This window comes from Gnatocerus cornutus, chromosome 2, assembly GCF_029298725.1.
Source record: "Gnatocerus cornutus isolate USDA-ARS CGAHR chromosome 2, icGnaCorn1.1, whole genome shotgun sequence".
NCBI classification, from domain to species: domain Eukaryota; kingdom Metazoa; phylum Arthropoda; class Insecta; order Coleoptera; family Tenebrionidae; genus Gnatocerus; species Gnatocerus cornutus.
In genome coordinates, this window is record NC_142234.1 from 11,176,927 (window position 1) to 11,191,126 (window position 14,200).

At 33.4% G+C, this 14,200-nt stretch overlaps 2 protein-coding genes across 2 annotated transcripts in view; both read right to left on the reverse strand.

Annotated features, from left to right (window-relative positions):
- LOC148178979 (putative G protein-coupled receptor B0563.6) overlaps window positions 1-14,200 on the reverse strand; it is a 48,621-nt gene that overhangs the window by 3,901 nt on the left and 30,520 nt on the right. The gene's annotated exons all lie outside the window — the stretch shown is intronic.
- LOC148178980 (uncharacterized) lies at window positions 518-3,044 on the reverse strand. Its single transcript, XM_088030128.1, has 2 exons — window positions 2,965-3,044; window positions 518-1,335 (listed from the first exon to the last, which is right to left on the reverse strand). Exons 1-2 carry the CDS (start codon window positions 3,009-3,011, stop codon window positions 633-635), a joined length of 750 nt encoding a protein of 249 aa, XP_087886254.1. The 5' UTR covers window positions 3,012-3,044; the 3' UTR covers window positions 518-632.

Sequence of the window (14,200 nt, forward strand, 5' to 3'; positions counted from 1 at the left end):
AACGTTAGCAGTTTCTTTTTTCTTACAACATAAATTATGCTCAAACTGACGAGAAAAGTCCGATTTTAAAATGCATCTACTTATGTTTATGTTTGAAAATTTATAAGTAGATGGAACACTGTTTTGAATGTTATGGAGCAAATTAACACTTTCATGAATAAATTCAGAATTTCCCGGTTATAACTTTTTAGAGTTCTCTGCCAGAAAATGTAAGTTAATGTCGCCACATAATATAAAATGATAGTAGGTACTGGATTGTAATTCAGTCCTCGGTTAGAGGATATGAATATGTTTATTTAAAGTTTAATTAACTTGGGCGCTCTAAATTCAATACTTGTAATCCTGATGATATATGACTGTAGGAAATTTATTCATTTTGGAGTGGTATTGCAGTTGTGAATATTTATTCAAACTGCAATGCGAAAGATTAATACAAATATTTCGTTTGGCACTGCACTAATACCTCGTAGTTTTTATAAATATTTCAGTGTGGGTTAAAATAACGATTGCATATGACTTTTTCTGAAATAAGTTACTTTTATTCAAGTACATATTAGATACAATTGTTAAATGTTACAAACACAAAAACACTCCTAAAAATTACGATCTCAACAACGCAATTTAATTAAAGATTAAGGAATCCGATTTTCAACAGTAAGATCTTTTCGTTTTTTTGCACTTTTTGTTTTTATCTTGCGTTCGGGCCTATTTCCCTTAGTAATATAAATGCTTAAGGACTTTGGCATGTATGCTTTCGAAGGTACGCGCTTCATCAAATTGTTCCCCAAATGCAAATACTTGAGGTTAGCCAAATGAGTGAACATCTTCGGCGTTATAAATTTAAGATAATTGCTATCCAAATAGAGAACTCTCAACGATGGCACTTTGGCAAATGTCATTGGTTGCAGCGCTCTAATTTTATTATGGCTCAACATCAACGTTTTAATGGTGAACGATCGCATCAGAGGTCTTCTTTTTGGTATTTGAATTTTGTTGTTTGCTAAAAGCAATGACGTAAGCTTTGGAATTATATTGTTTATTGCAAGAGGTATTCTTCTAATTTGATTTCCAGTGAAATCCACCACTTCTAAATTTGGCATGAAAGTAAACATCGTTCTGTTTATGCCTGTCATTTGCATATGGTCAGCATAGAGGGTATCTGCCTGTCCAATCGGCCATTGTTTGTAGAAAATTAAAGATTTTCCCATTCCTGTTATGTCAACACATTTCACGGGATCTGACGGAAATTGCGCTTTTGAGGGGTTGAGATATGCGGTGTTGCGGTCGCTGCAAGCTGCACCTCCTGTGAAACCGCCTTCGACGGAATGTTGCAGACTAGAAGTTAATGAAAAATATTAAATTAGGTTCAAGTAACATTGAGCAGCAGTGTGACAGGGAACGAAATTTTATGCTTTCTGTGATATTCTATTACGTCGACTGAATAAGAAACATCTGGCGTGATAATGAGAAGATGATGTAATATTGTCGATATTATGTCTATTTTTTGTCTTTGGCATTAAGAACCGAGCAAAAGGAACGAATAATTTATTTGGAAAATAATGTCGTAACAATGGAGTAATTTGCTATTCTCAGTCTGACTTCCGATTCACAGAGCTTAAAGGTGCATAAATGGTAATGTCTACTGCTACCCTCATTAAAGTTCACCGTGGGGCCAACTAGGCACGACTTTTGAAAACACTTAAAAAATTAAACGATTTAATATAAAAAAATAAATCAGAAAGTTAGAATTATTTTCTCGTGATTTATTAGCAAAGTTTTTTTATTTCTCAACGAAAATTACCTGAAAATAAATTTATTTTTTTCAAAGCTAATTTTCACCGATGGAAAGCTTTATTGGTTTTATGTCAGATGCAATATTTTACGATCTAAAATTTTCTTTGGTGAAATTGTAGTCGGAATTTCATAACGTCGAGCATTGTGTAATTTACATTCATTAATAAATAAACAAACAAGAAAGAGGTTTGGTGATAGTACCTTGCGACAATGTCTTTGTAACCAACGAATATATTAATTTAATGTTCTTTGTAATGTTTTGTTAAACTTAGCATAAATAAATATACAATCTCTGAAACTTAGTTCTAATCTAAAGCTTTGAAATCCACATTTATTTGACTTTAAATTTCGTGAATGAATTTATAATCTTTTCAAATCTTCTTAGTACGATTCATTATTAAAAGAGGAATTACACGCATAGAAAGTGAATAAATTCGCCAATAAATAAAGGAAAGATAATATGTAGACACATCTCCCTAGTGTGACTGTACAATAATCTTTTTTCACTCGATTTTCCTCTTTAACTAAAGCATTATCACCATAAAACGGCGACACAAAAGAAACAAAAATTAGACGTGGAAGAGGACATGAATAACACTGCTTGGCTGTCTGTTTTACGAATAAAAAGGGACTTAAGCGTCAAATTAAATAAAGGGATTGAAAAGAGAAAAACCTTTTTCTATAGTGTCGAGCTCACAAGCAAGCTACAAAAATAACAAAAAATACCTGAGGCTAATGCACGCTCTGATCGGTTTCGTACGTTGCCACAAAACATCTCGAGGAAAAAATAACAAAAATCGAAAATATTGTGATGCTTTATTATTCATAATAATAATGTAATTTGCAAATGTGTGGTTTGTTGTAAATTAAAGTACAGTTACTTTAATTCAGTAATTTCGGTAGTAAAGAAAATGTTATTAATTAGGTGGTGGTTTAGGTTAGCGTTAAGCCGATTTTCTGTTGTCGAGGGTAGGATAGTTATCTTGTGGTTGGGCATTGTTTTAGAAGCATTCTTGGGGAAAATGTCTCATGCATTACTCAAGAAGCTTTGTTTTGTCAATGCTAAACTTAATTTATGACAAGCGTGACTAGAAAACAGAAGGGTTGACAGTTATTTCACATAGTATATTATAAGCATCCACTTATTTTAACAGAATTGTTGGTACTCACATCGAACTCAACGTAATTACAACCGTGAAGAATAAATTTAGCGACATTTTAACATTGTAGCTCGTGACGCACTGAGCCAATTTTATTAAACCAGATGGTATAAACGAAAATCTTATCATCAATAATCATCATCACGTCACATTTGTCCAAATAACATTTCTCTTTTTCTCTTCAGCGACTAATTCATTCACGTAAAGACAAATAAATATAGAACTGAATTTTTCACATGCTTATGAATTCATTATGTAATAATTACACACTTCTGTTAGAAAAACTTGTTTGATAAGTTTACAAACTGTGGAACGAAGAAATCATTCACTGAGCTAAATTATATGTCCACCTAGTTCTGTGGAAAAAAATAATTTTGGTTTGAATTATCACGATGTTAAGAAAATCCGACAAGGTCTCAATTTTCTGCTGGGAAAGATCACAAGGAGGACGTAATGATTAATGAAATTTAAAACCTCTGTAAATAAGTACTGCTTAGAAATCTTACTATAAACAGAAAATATTTGATATTCCCAATTGAATAAATATCTAAATTGACAAGTTGATAAGATGATAAGTGATAAGACTGATAAGCCATGCAGGTACGACGTTACCAATGTGACGCCAAATACAAAGGAAAATTGTCACTGAAAACTAGTGAAGGAAGTGATTTTCACATTAAGACGAAACCCGAATACTACGGGCGCTAAAATTTATTGCAGAGCAATTTTATTAAACTGTCATTTTCCAACTTATGACGGTCTTTATTACAGGACCAGTCTCGCAGTGAACGTAAAATGTAACATTACTAGCACTTAATGAATTCTTTGGTAAAATCTGTATGCGTGTTTAACGCTTCTTGTTTTTTTCTATGGTTCAGTGTTGATATTTCGGGTTCCGTAAGAAGATCCCAAAGCTTATTGTTTCAATTTTTGACTTTGCACAAAGGTCAGTAACACCATAAAACTCGAAAAAACTATTAGGGATCTATCTTTTCTATCGTTGTGAATTTGTTCCACGCATTATTCACAATATATCGGAGATTCCTTTTGTTATATTTGTGCTAAAACTAACACAGCTGAGACCCTAGACACCCCTGGAATTGTCGAATATAAATTACACAGCGACATGAAGCAAAAAGCTCCATTTTTAACTAAAATGTCAGATATGACTATTTACTTATTCACCGACGCGTCGCTTGGTATGGTGAAAAATGACAATAAATATGTTTCATACTACGACTTTATCACGTTTTTATGAGAACACACAAAACGCGAATTTTCTGTATTACAGATTAGGGTAGCATTCATGACCACAGCTAATGCTTGTGAATTGATAATGGAAATTTTGCGGTATGTACCTACAAGAATCGGTAAAATTATGCGGATCGTAACCAAAAACCGTATTTTGCCACTCACACATTCATTACGAATTTATTGATCACGTATAAGGTATCATGAAAATAGAATCACGCCCAACTAAATAGGTTTTTATAAGCTGTGAAAAAACACCGTGTAATTTAGCGGGAAATCTAACTGTTTTATATTCACATAATGTGATAAAAATTGCCGGTTTTGCCACGACACGTATCTATCAATGCCGAAGATTTCCACCTTCCGATTTAAGTTATTCTAATGGGTTAATTGACTCTGAAAAGAGAAGAGTCTACTAAATTAGATTTCACGTTTAACGTCTTAAGCAGAGTTTAGGATCGTAACGTTTCGAGCAACGCAAAATGTATTTTTTCTTGTTTTTATTTGCACATATTCTTTGAGATACTCGTAAAAATCACTGCACAAACGCCTCTCTATGTTTTTTTTTTAAATTTCTGTTTGAAGTTGGAAAGCATTTTCCATATTGCTAAAAGATTGATTTCATCGATGGGAAACATGTTTCACTAAAATAATATTTGCTACAGATATTCAAAATGCAAGAAAGAAGTAAATATTAACTTTGGATTATACTATGGATATTTAGACAATCTTTTATCGCAGATTAAATACATGCTCAGCTTATATTACATGTCAGATTGCAGAAGAAGTTTCTGAAATACATCTATTTACAAAAAATATTCTTCTAAAATCGGTATTATGAATATTTCTACTGAATCAACACTTACATAACTCGTAGTTTGATGGCTCAACTTGGATAAGGTGAAACTACAAAGATTAACCACATTCATATCTCCCTTGTTTTTGCCAGTTTAATATTACACGACACCGACTTTAGGCAAAATTTACAGCTGTTACCGTATACATTGCTCTTAATTTAAACATTACAATTCCTATGTGCCGTGCTTTGACTCGGAGACTGTTTTTTGATCTCTATTTTTGTAGGAATATGAAAATGATTTTTCAAGCTACTTTCTCTAAAAATAAAACCAATACGGAATTTTCTGTTAGCGGGTGGTCGGCTATGTATAACACAATTTCCTGAGAGTGCCGGAATAACACCACTCAATCCTCGGACTAACCACAGACGGTCAGATTAATTCGACAAGGAGAGACATTACATTGGTTCAGACGGAGGAGTTTGCTTACTGGTTTTGGCGTTAATAGCTCTAAACCGTTTATTACCATATCGGGAGAAGTGTTATGAAAGACCCCTTATGATGGTGGAGGTGTTGACAGTGTTGTTAAGGGACTTTGCATAAAAGGGAAATTAATTAGTTAGTTTTGAATTACAGAGAGTGCTACCTTCAAGGACTTGTAGATTTAGTTAGCGAAATTGGATGTGTCGGTTGAAATGTAGTTGGCGACCGATTCATCTTTAACTTACAATTAGGCACGAAATGTGGTTGCGTAATTATAAAGTTTATTCTGCGCACTTGAGTCATTATCTTAAGAAAACCCGTTTAACACACGTATTTGTCTTTTTTTTTTTCAAGATTGATCGACAAACAAAATGTCACAAAACCTTGACTTTTAAGTCGACTTTCACATGCCCCTCTCTTATCAAATTTTTGTTAAGAAGTAGTTCTGATTAATATTAAATGAAATTTTATAATAAGCATACGTTCAACTGTGGAACACAGACATCGAAGCCTCTATCAGGAGAGTGCAAATGTAATAAAGAAAATTTCATTTAGGTGTACCCGCAATAACGAAGGAAATTTCTCTTCCACTGAACGGTTCTTCTTTGTATATGACTTCTTCGTTCTAACTCAGAGATTTGTCAGTTTTCAGAGGCCAACGATCGAGATTTTTATTTCAGATGAAAAACGACAAGGGCAAAGTGTCGGGTAATTTTTACGACGAAGGCCAGGAAAGGTTTTACGGGTGAAGAAAAGTTGCACTCTTATACTTACAGTTTTATCTCTGCTAGGCATTAATGGTATCGATTTTGACTGCACACATGAATACAAAGTGCATTGAATAAAAAGTTGTTGTGTAACAACAAACTACTGAGAAATTTTTTTCTGAAAATTATTTCTAAATAAACACAAACTTTGTGTGAAACACACGTATAAATGGAGTCCCAGAATATTTGTAATTCATATTATCGCTATGTAAGACTAATTAATTGAATCTTCTTGGTATGACGTCTATAACATGGTCATATCAATAAACATAAATTTTTTATAGTTTTAATATGTTCTTTTTATTATGCTATTCTCTCAGCATACGTAATGATGGTCTTATTTCTGTTTTATGGCCGACACGTCACAATTTTTCCGGGTTGTTGCTCTTAATAACTGTGCGGAGTACAAATACTTAATTGTACTGCTTTCCGCACTGACACAATTACCCGAAAACCTTCCGAACACACTTTGCAAAACATTTCATTCTAGCGCGTTTTACTCTCGTGAGAAGCAACCGGAAGCTGTTGAATAGTAATGATATTACGCCGCCAGTGTCATTTCTGACGGCGGTACGTAAATCTAGACGAGATCCAAAAATCAGAAATTCTTCATCGCAGATACGAGAATTTGTACTACTTTTGTTACAATAAAAGAACTTTAAACTCTTTCCGGAGGACTAGCGATTTTTCGCAATTTTCTAGTGCAGTTTTACCACGATAACTGAAATTGTCTGTGTTTGTAAAAGAAGACCGAACATTCAGCAAACTTGAAGCCGCACTGCAGTTTTAATAGTTTCACACTCACGCTTTTTGGGCTAAATAAATTACTTCCAAACTATCATAAACAAAAAGTCAAAATCTGGAAGCTTGAGCGCAATTCCTGACCTATCCCAGCTTTATTGATTCCAGACACCTGCAACAGAAGCAGCTGCACACACCCTCTCTGCAAATATATCCAAACCATGTGAAATGCATTTCAGACTGACAGTTTGACGGGTAGTTAGTGGAATGTTACACTTCGTTTCTCTCAGCTTTTTATAAATCCAGACACATTTTCGGTCTTGTTAGAACTTACAACAAAACTCAAGAATGTTGATGGTGTAACTCTTACGCATATTCAAAATTTACAAAATGTTAAACGTGCCAGTTTTGTAAGGGTAGGAATTTTATTCAATTATAGGAGATTATTGGAGTTCCTACGCTTAGTTTTCCGACTCACGTTTTATCTTCTAGTTTGTCTTTTTGGTGACTGAGAATGCAAGTTCTGCTCTAGTTTTAAGCCATTACGATGCAAGTATCATACTTTACGCTAACCATTAATTAAGAAGAAGATAAACTCTGGGGGACTAAAATTTTATGTACACACAGGTTTAAAATCAGTATTAATTCAATTGCTTTTTTAATGATAACTATCTGAAGCGTCTATATGTTTGACATACTAATTACTCTAAAGAAGCCTGATAGTTCAATTTTTAAAATAAGTGTTTGTTGTGTTTCCAGCTCAATTTAAATTGAGTAGAAGTTTTATATGATCGTTTAATATTTACTGTTGATATTGCATTACCTGCTTCCAATCGGATCTCTATGAATACAGAATTGGAAAAACCGATTAAGCTATCAATAAAATTTTGTCATTTTTTTAACTGTCTGGAAGAAAGAAGTCGTTTCAGCTATTGATCCAAACTTTATGATCCATTAGCGAAAATGGATGTCCACGAAAATGAAAGTTTCTGCATAAGCACAGACATTATCGTCGTAATAATCGAAAGTTTGGAGAACTAAAGATTGTAGTCAATGCGACTTTAGTTGTTGCTTTTATTGCCACAGATGGTGGCAGTATTTTCTACGAGCTTATGAAACAATAGAGCTTTGTTTGTCGAACCAGTGACTGGTCTAATATTCCTAAAATATTCAAAAATCTCGGCGAATGTGTTTGCCCAAGACGTTGACACATTATGTGGAAACGTCCGGATAAGGGTTGTCTTCCCTTGGTTAAATCTTCTAAATCTCCAGAAAAAAGTTTGACGCTTCCCTTGATCACTTTGATAAATATGCAGGCTTTAGATTTATATCGAAGAATGATATACGACGGCACAAGGTGAGATTAACTGGTCTAAATTTCGTGCACTGGCCTGTCCGCAATGCATTTTATTTTTTACTTCCGTTTCGTGCAAACACATGGTTGTTGATCACATAAATTTTCAGGGGTGATCCGTTAACGCCCCCAGCGACTATACAATACTTGGCTTCGGTCATGTAAATTTCAGCGTGGTCTCAAACGAGCTGATAACTTGAAATTCAAAGGGGTGATGAACGATCTCAGAGATAAATTACATGTTAACTGGAAAACAGGCAAAAGAATATGCTTATCCAAGCTTACCAATATAAAATATGGGAATTGTCGATCGCGATAGATTTATCACAAGTTTTGTTTTTTTTTTATACGCCTAAAACGGCCTTGCAGCTTTGGTGCTGTTTCATTTCGTTGTTGTACAATACGGTCTCAGGCAATTGAAAATAATTACGCCCCTCTACTTCCGCCACCAGTTTAATGTCTTTGCACGTTGTTTGAAGAGACTCTGCAGAGATAGATAAAACACAATCAAAGAGGGTTAAGCTCGAAGAAGAAAAATCTGTTTACTCATAATTACTTCTAGATTCTTTGTGATTAAAGAATTTTTTTTTAAAAAGAAACTTATAAAATAAAAGTTCTCGTAGAGCCCAGATCATGAAAACTAATAAGTCAAATTAATTATAGGGTTCAGTATACGTAAATACACAGCGCAAAAAAAATAAAAATTTGGTGGATGCGCCGGGCGAACATGTTAATTTTTTTTACGAGAATACGTACCTTAACCTTGATGATATTTGTAGAATATGTAATAATGCTCACATTTCCTTTAATAGTCTGTTAAGTTTTAACATTTTGCGTTGTTCACAAATGTGTAGAGTGCTCATTTTGAAATGTTCGCATAAAAATATGTATAATCCAAGCTTCCCTGCGCTGCTGAAAAATTATTATGCTACGTTTGTTCGGTGAAACGTGGAATTATAATTTTAACGTGGTAGCTTAAGTGGGTGTAATTATTCCCATTTGATTTAAATTGCAGAGTTCATCATTCCGCATCAATATTTTTTAATTCGTTTCTATTTTAGATATCTCGGTTAAGTGCGATTAGTATTCAGTTCGGAACGAGAATGCTGTAGTCTCCAAAGTAGCAATTTGCCTTCAAGAAGTATTGAATTCCAGTCTGAGTTCCTCTTAATAGAAATGCATTTTCCGTTTCCAACATTTAAAAAAGGAATGAGTAAAAGTTTCCTATAATTAAGTTAGTTTACAATAGGAGCTTGTTTTATTTGTTGTTTACATGATTGCTTTCTACTGATTTTATCTAATTGTTCGTTCCCCAGCTTCGTATATTTAGTAATAATGGGAGTGGGGTTCTATCTTGAATACAAATTTTGTTAAGTTGCACATATGACGTTCGCGACCAGCATGTAGTACCTGCACGTTTATCTATCTATTTAAACGGAATTACAGCTTTACTTTAGCGCTTAACGGCCAAAAGGCTTATCTCGGCGCTGGTGGCAGACAATAATGTTGAATTGCCCCTTTCTATCCAACCTATAAACTTTTTGTAACCGGAACAATTATTTTACCTTTTCACTTGACGTGTAATTACGGCTTTTATTAAATTTTCAAGCTCTGTATTTGTCAACTATCGCTAAAGAAATACACAGCATCAAGAATTATTGCTCAGATTACTTCCGTCGACACCGTACATGCATTACAAAGCGCAATAAAAGTTGTAAAACTATGAAATATCGCTGCTTATCCTGTCGTTATTTTTGAACGAATAAATCCTTGTGGCTTTTAGTGGCGTCTTTCTTTATTATTCTAATAGTAGAATTGTTAGGTTATTACCATCGATTTATTAGGTCACTTGACAAAATGGGGTGAAAATAAAACGCAGGAAATTATTTATAGAGGACGAGCTAGAAAATGGTCGGAAGTGAAGGAAGTGATGCTATCAGATGAAACACGCTCCATTATTTAATCAAGGCGGTTGGACAATATCACATTGTTTACGATCCTAGTGTTATATATTTAGGGGTGATTACAAACATTCCTTTTTTAAATTAAATTCAAAGAAAACAATGAGATAATTGCTTCTAAATTCAACCGTTAAGGAGATAAATTTTAACTCTGTCAAGCAGCTTTCAAATGATGCAACTTATTACAGGCAATTTAAATTAGAATTAAAAAAGTCTGTTGGATTTTCAATTGATTTATAATGATGATCCAAAAAACTTTTTGAATATAGAGGAGAAATAATAATTAATTCAGTGGAGCAACTTCGTTATACTAAATTCAATCTTATCCTTTATGATAACTTACAGTTACACATTCTAACAAGGCACAATTCTTAGCATAATCAAATTTACTTAGCTCATTTCCATATTAGCCAACTTAGTATGAATCTTTGATAGGGATGTGCATCCTAAACTTAACTTAGTCAAGTTAATTAATCAGGTCCAGTTATCAAAGCACCCGTAATTAGTTCCAGTTAATAATCCGTCCGGACGTTGCTACATACAGAGTTTAAGGGGACGCTAATCATTAACAGCTTTTTTTACTGTAAACATATCCGCAAAATAAATATCCGATTAAGGAGTTTGTGATCACATCTACATCTTTAGATATTTTTGGAATAAGAACGAAATGAACACTTTTACCCGTCGTGAATTTGACACATTCAAAGCATTTTGGGGTGTGAAAGCTAAATTACCACACAATTTGAAAAAACGTTTGCCCTATTGAAATACATTTACCTTGCAGGTGACATATATTTACCTTTTTTCAGTTGGTTGAAAAAGATTTCAGTAAACTTCCGTACACGTCCTGAAGAAAGAAAACAATAATGGGTCCAACATGGAGCAGGAAATTCAAAACGAATCTGACTCGATTCAGTGAAAGATTTTAAATTTCAGTGGACTCAAAAAAGTATTCAAGATCGAGATTTGCCGTAAAAAGATAAGCGTAACTTGTAATTCTAATCAAATTCAGGATGATATATTATGTTCCACGAAGAACGATTTCAACTCACTACACGAGAATGGAATTTGATAAATTGGACGATGTTGGAGAAAAACGGTAAAAAATTACGCACATTTCCGGAGTTTTCACTGAACATAAACTCTCGCGAATGAAATTACATGCTTTTTAAGTTGCTTCTCGAAAATATTAGTTACATTAATGTTATGTGGGTATTTTTTACTGTAATGGAAAATGATTTATTTGAAAAATGGCCATAATAAAATGCTGTTGTATCGCAGATTTCTCCATAAGTTTCTTTTGTTACGAACATTCAAGTTAAAATAACCAATCAAGAAAAATGAGTTAATTCCGTTTTACACTGCGTGTAATAAAAGAACTATTATTATCAATTAAATTTTGCTATTATTGTTCGCACAACTTTTCCATTTTTCATTTCCAAAATGCAAGAGTGCATGAGAACTTTTAAAAAAGATTTTTTTGAAAACTGCATAATGAATGACCCACAGTATGTTTAGACATAAAGGTAGTTTAGGTAAAATTCTAAATAATAAATCTAATTTTATTTTTGTGTTGGACCTGCACTGGAGGTGGTCTCGGAACTTATTAAACCTACATCTACGGCTTTCACTTGAAAGAAAAAACGATTTAATTTAATACTTTTCAAACAGATAAGCTCTAGATTTTTATTTCGTACTCTTGCTTTGGGTGGTTCTCGACACAAGCGGCTTAACTTGCAACCATGAAATGCAATTTTTGTCTTTGAATGATGACAAATTTATATTAGTCGATTTTTGCTTTTTGTAATATTTCGTCTTGTAAATACTTCTAATGCAATTTTTTGTCATGCACTAATAATGCTTGGGCCGGAAAAATGTCCTCTCTTTTGGTTAATAATTAGGAGTACTATTGTTACAACTTTAATTACTTTTATTCTTTTTTCACGTATTTGTCAAATTTAATAAAATGGTTATGGTCTACAATGTAAATACACTACCAATTTTCCATGTGTATCTGCTTGATGACAACGCAAAACTAACCTCTATTTACTCGTCTGTGTACGAAACACACGTTACGTTGTTATCTTTCGCCTTTACGTGACTTCAAATAAAACTCGTCCGGCTTAAGCTGTTTCTTTGTAGCCGAGGCTTGATTCTTAGGAGATTTCAAGCGTTGATCTTGAATCAGCACGCTAATGATACATCACCTCAATCTTTCTATGAAGACAGTTCCGTCCCGTTGAGTCTGCAAGCCATTTTAGCGCCACGTTTTATGGATTTTCTCCACAAATCGGTAAGTTTTGCATAAACCGAGTCTCCAATACGATAAATTCTCCAACTTGATTTGAATTTAGTTTCCTATGCGACTTTTGAACAATTTATTGTCATTTTATTCTATAAAACTTCTCTAACACTATCCGGATTTAGAAGGTAGCAAATTGCACTTGTTTGTCGATAGTTAGAGCGTTTAATAGTGAAAGGTCAGAGACGGTTTTTTTTCTCATTTGATTAAAATTCCAAGCTTTTTTAGGTTGTGTTTTCTGCTTAAAACTTCTATGGTTCTGTCGATGGAGCGTTTACGAGTTGCAGATACCTTTTTGAAATGTTTCGATTTTTAATTTGTTTCTCTTATTTGAACGATCTGGAAGCGAAGTTGAGGCTCCGAACATAACACCCATAAGTATCGGGCTTAAAGCAAATGAGAAAAGCGGAAGTCTGTTACTGTTACTTATCGAGGGATATGTACCAACGTCGGCTCCGGACTCATTGGCACCAACTTCTCGAGATGAAACAAGACTCCAATCAAAGTGTAAAAAACACATTTCGCGTAATTGGATTTATCGATATCCAGCAGCTGTATAACTATGTTGTTATTTTTATTATCATAAATAAACGGAATTTTTGATACAAGTCTTGTATTCAGAATTTTGTACATTTTAGATGAAAAAATATAAATATTTACCTATAAATTAAATTACGTTTTATTTCAATGAAGGAACAATAAAATTTTCATTACTACCTACGACATTAAATTAACTGCATTACTTCGCAATCATTAGCTTGAAAATTTATGTTAATTTAATTTATTTGAACACAAGAGGACCCTATAAATGGCCGAACCCGAACCTTATTTGAACCCCAGTCCATGTTAAAGGCAGCTTCTTGACCGCTACTCAACAATCCGTTTTTCGGCAATAATTTAACAGTTAATGGGTAATTTTGAAACTACCACTTAGTTTGTTTAGGATCATTTAGGAATCCTGAAAATAAAATGGATTTCTTGTTTATACATAGTTTCTAAAGGTAACATTTGTTATGACAAATTCCCTGGTTCAATTAAGCGGTGGCTCGACAATTTCTTTGGTAAATATGTGTCAAGCATAGGTCCTGACTTTGGTGTCGTTAGTTTTCCCTGAATACTAGGACCAAAGTTTCGTATTACTTCACCGTTATTTCTCTGAAATTAGCTTAGAGGAAACTTTATGTTATATTAACTTAAACTTTCACACAAGGAAGGTCTCTCTTGGTTTTTAAGGGTTCTGTAATTATTCCTCAAAACGTTAGAGGTATTTAGTATAAGCATATGTAGTGCTTCCCGGTTTTAATGCTGTAATCAGTAACCGTATGAGTTATTGGAGACATTCAGGTTACACAGAATTTTAAATGCTTTGAATAGTAGCTTTAGGTATTCTTTTAAAAAAGAAAACTCACAACTTCATTAATTGTAATACTGTTGAAATTATCTTTTTTTATTAGTTTAGTTACAATTAGTTTTGAAGAATTTTTGAAGTATTGCCTATTGCCTTCATATTCTAAAAAATACTAATGAATTGAATTTAAATATTATATTTTAGATGCATTTTTAAATAAATCTAAAAACAATCAAGGAGTT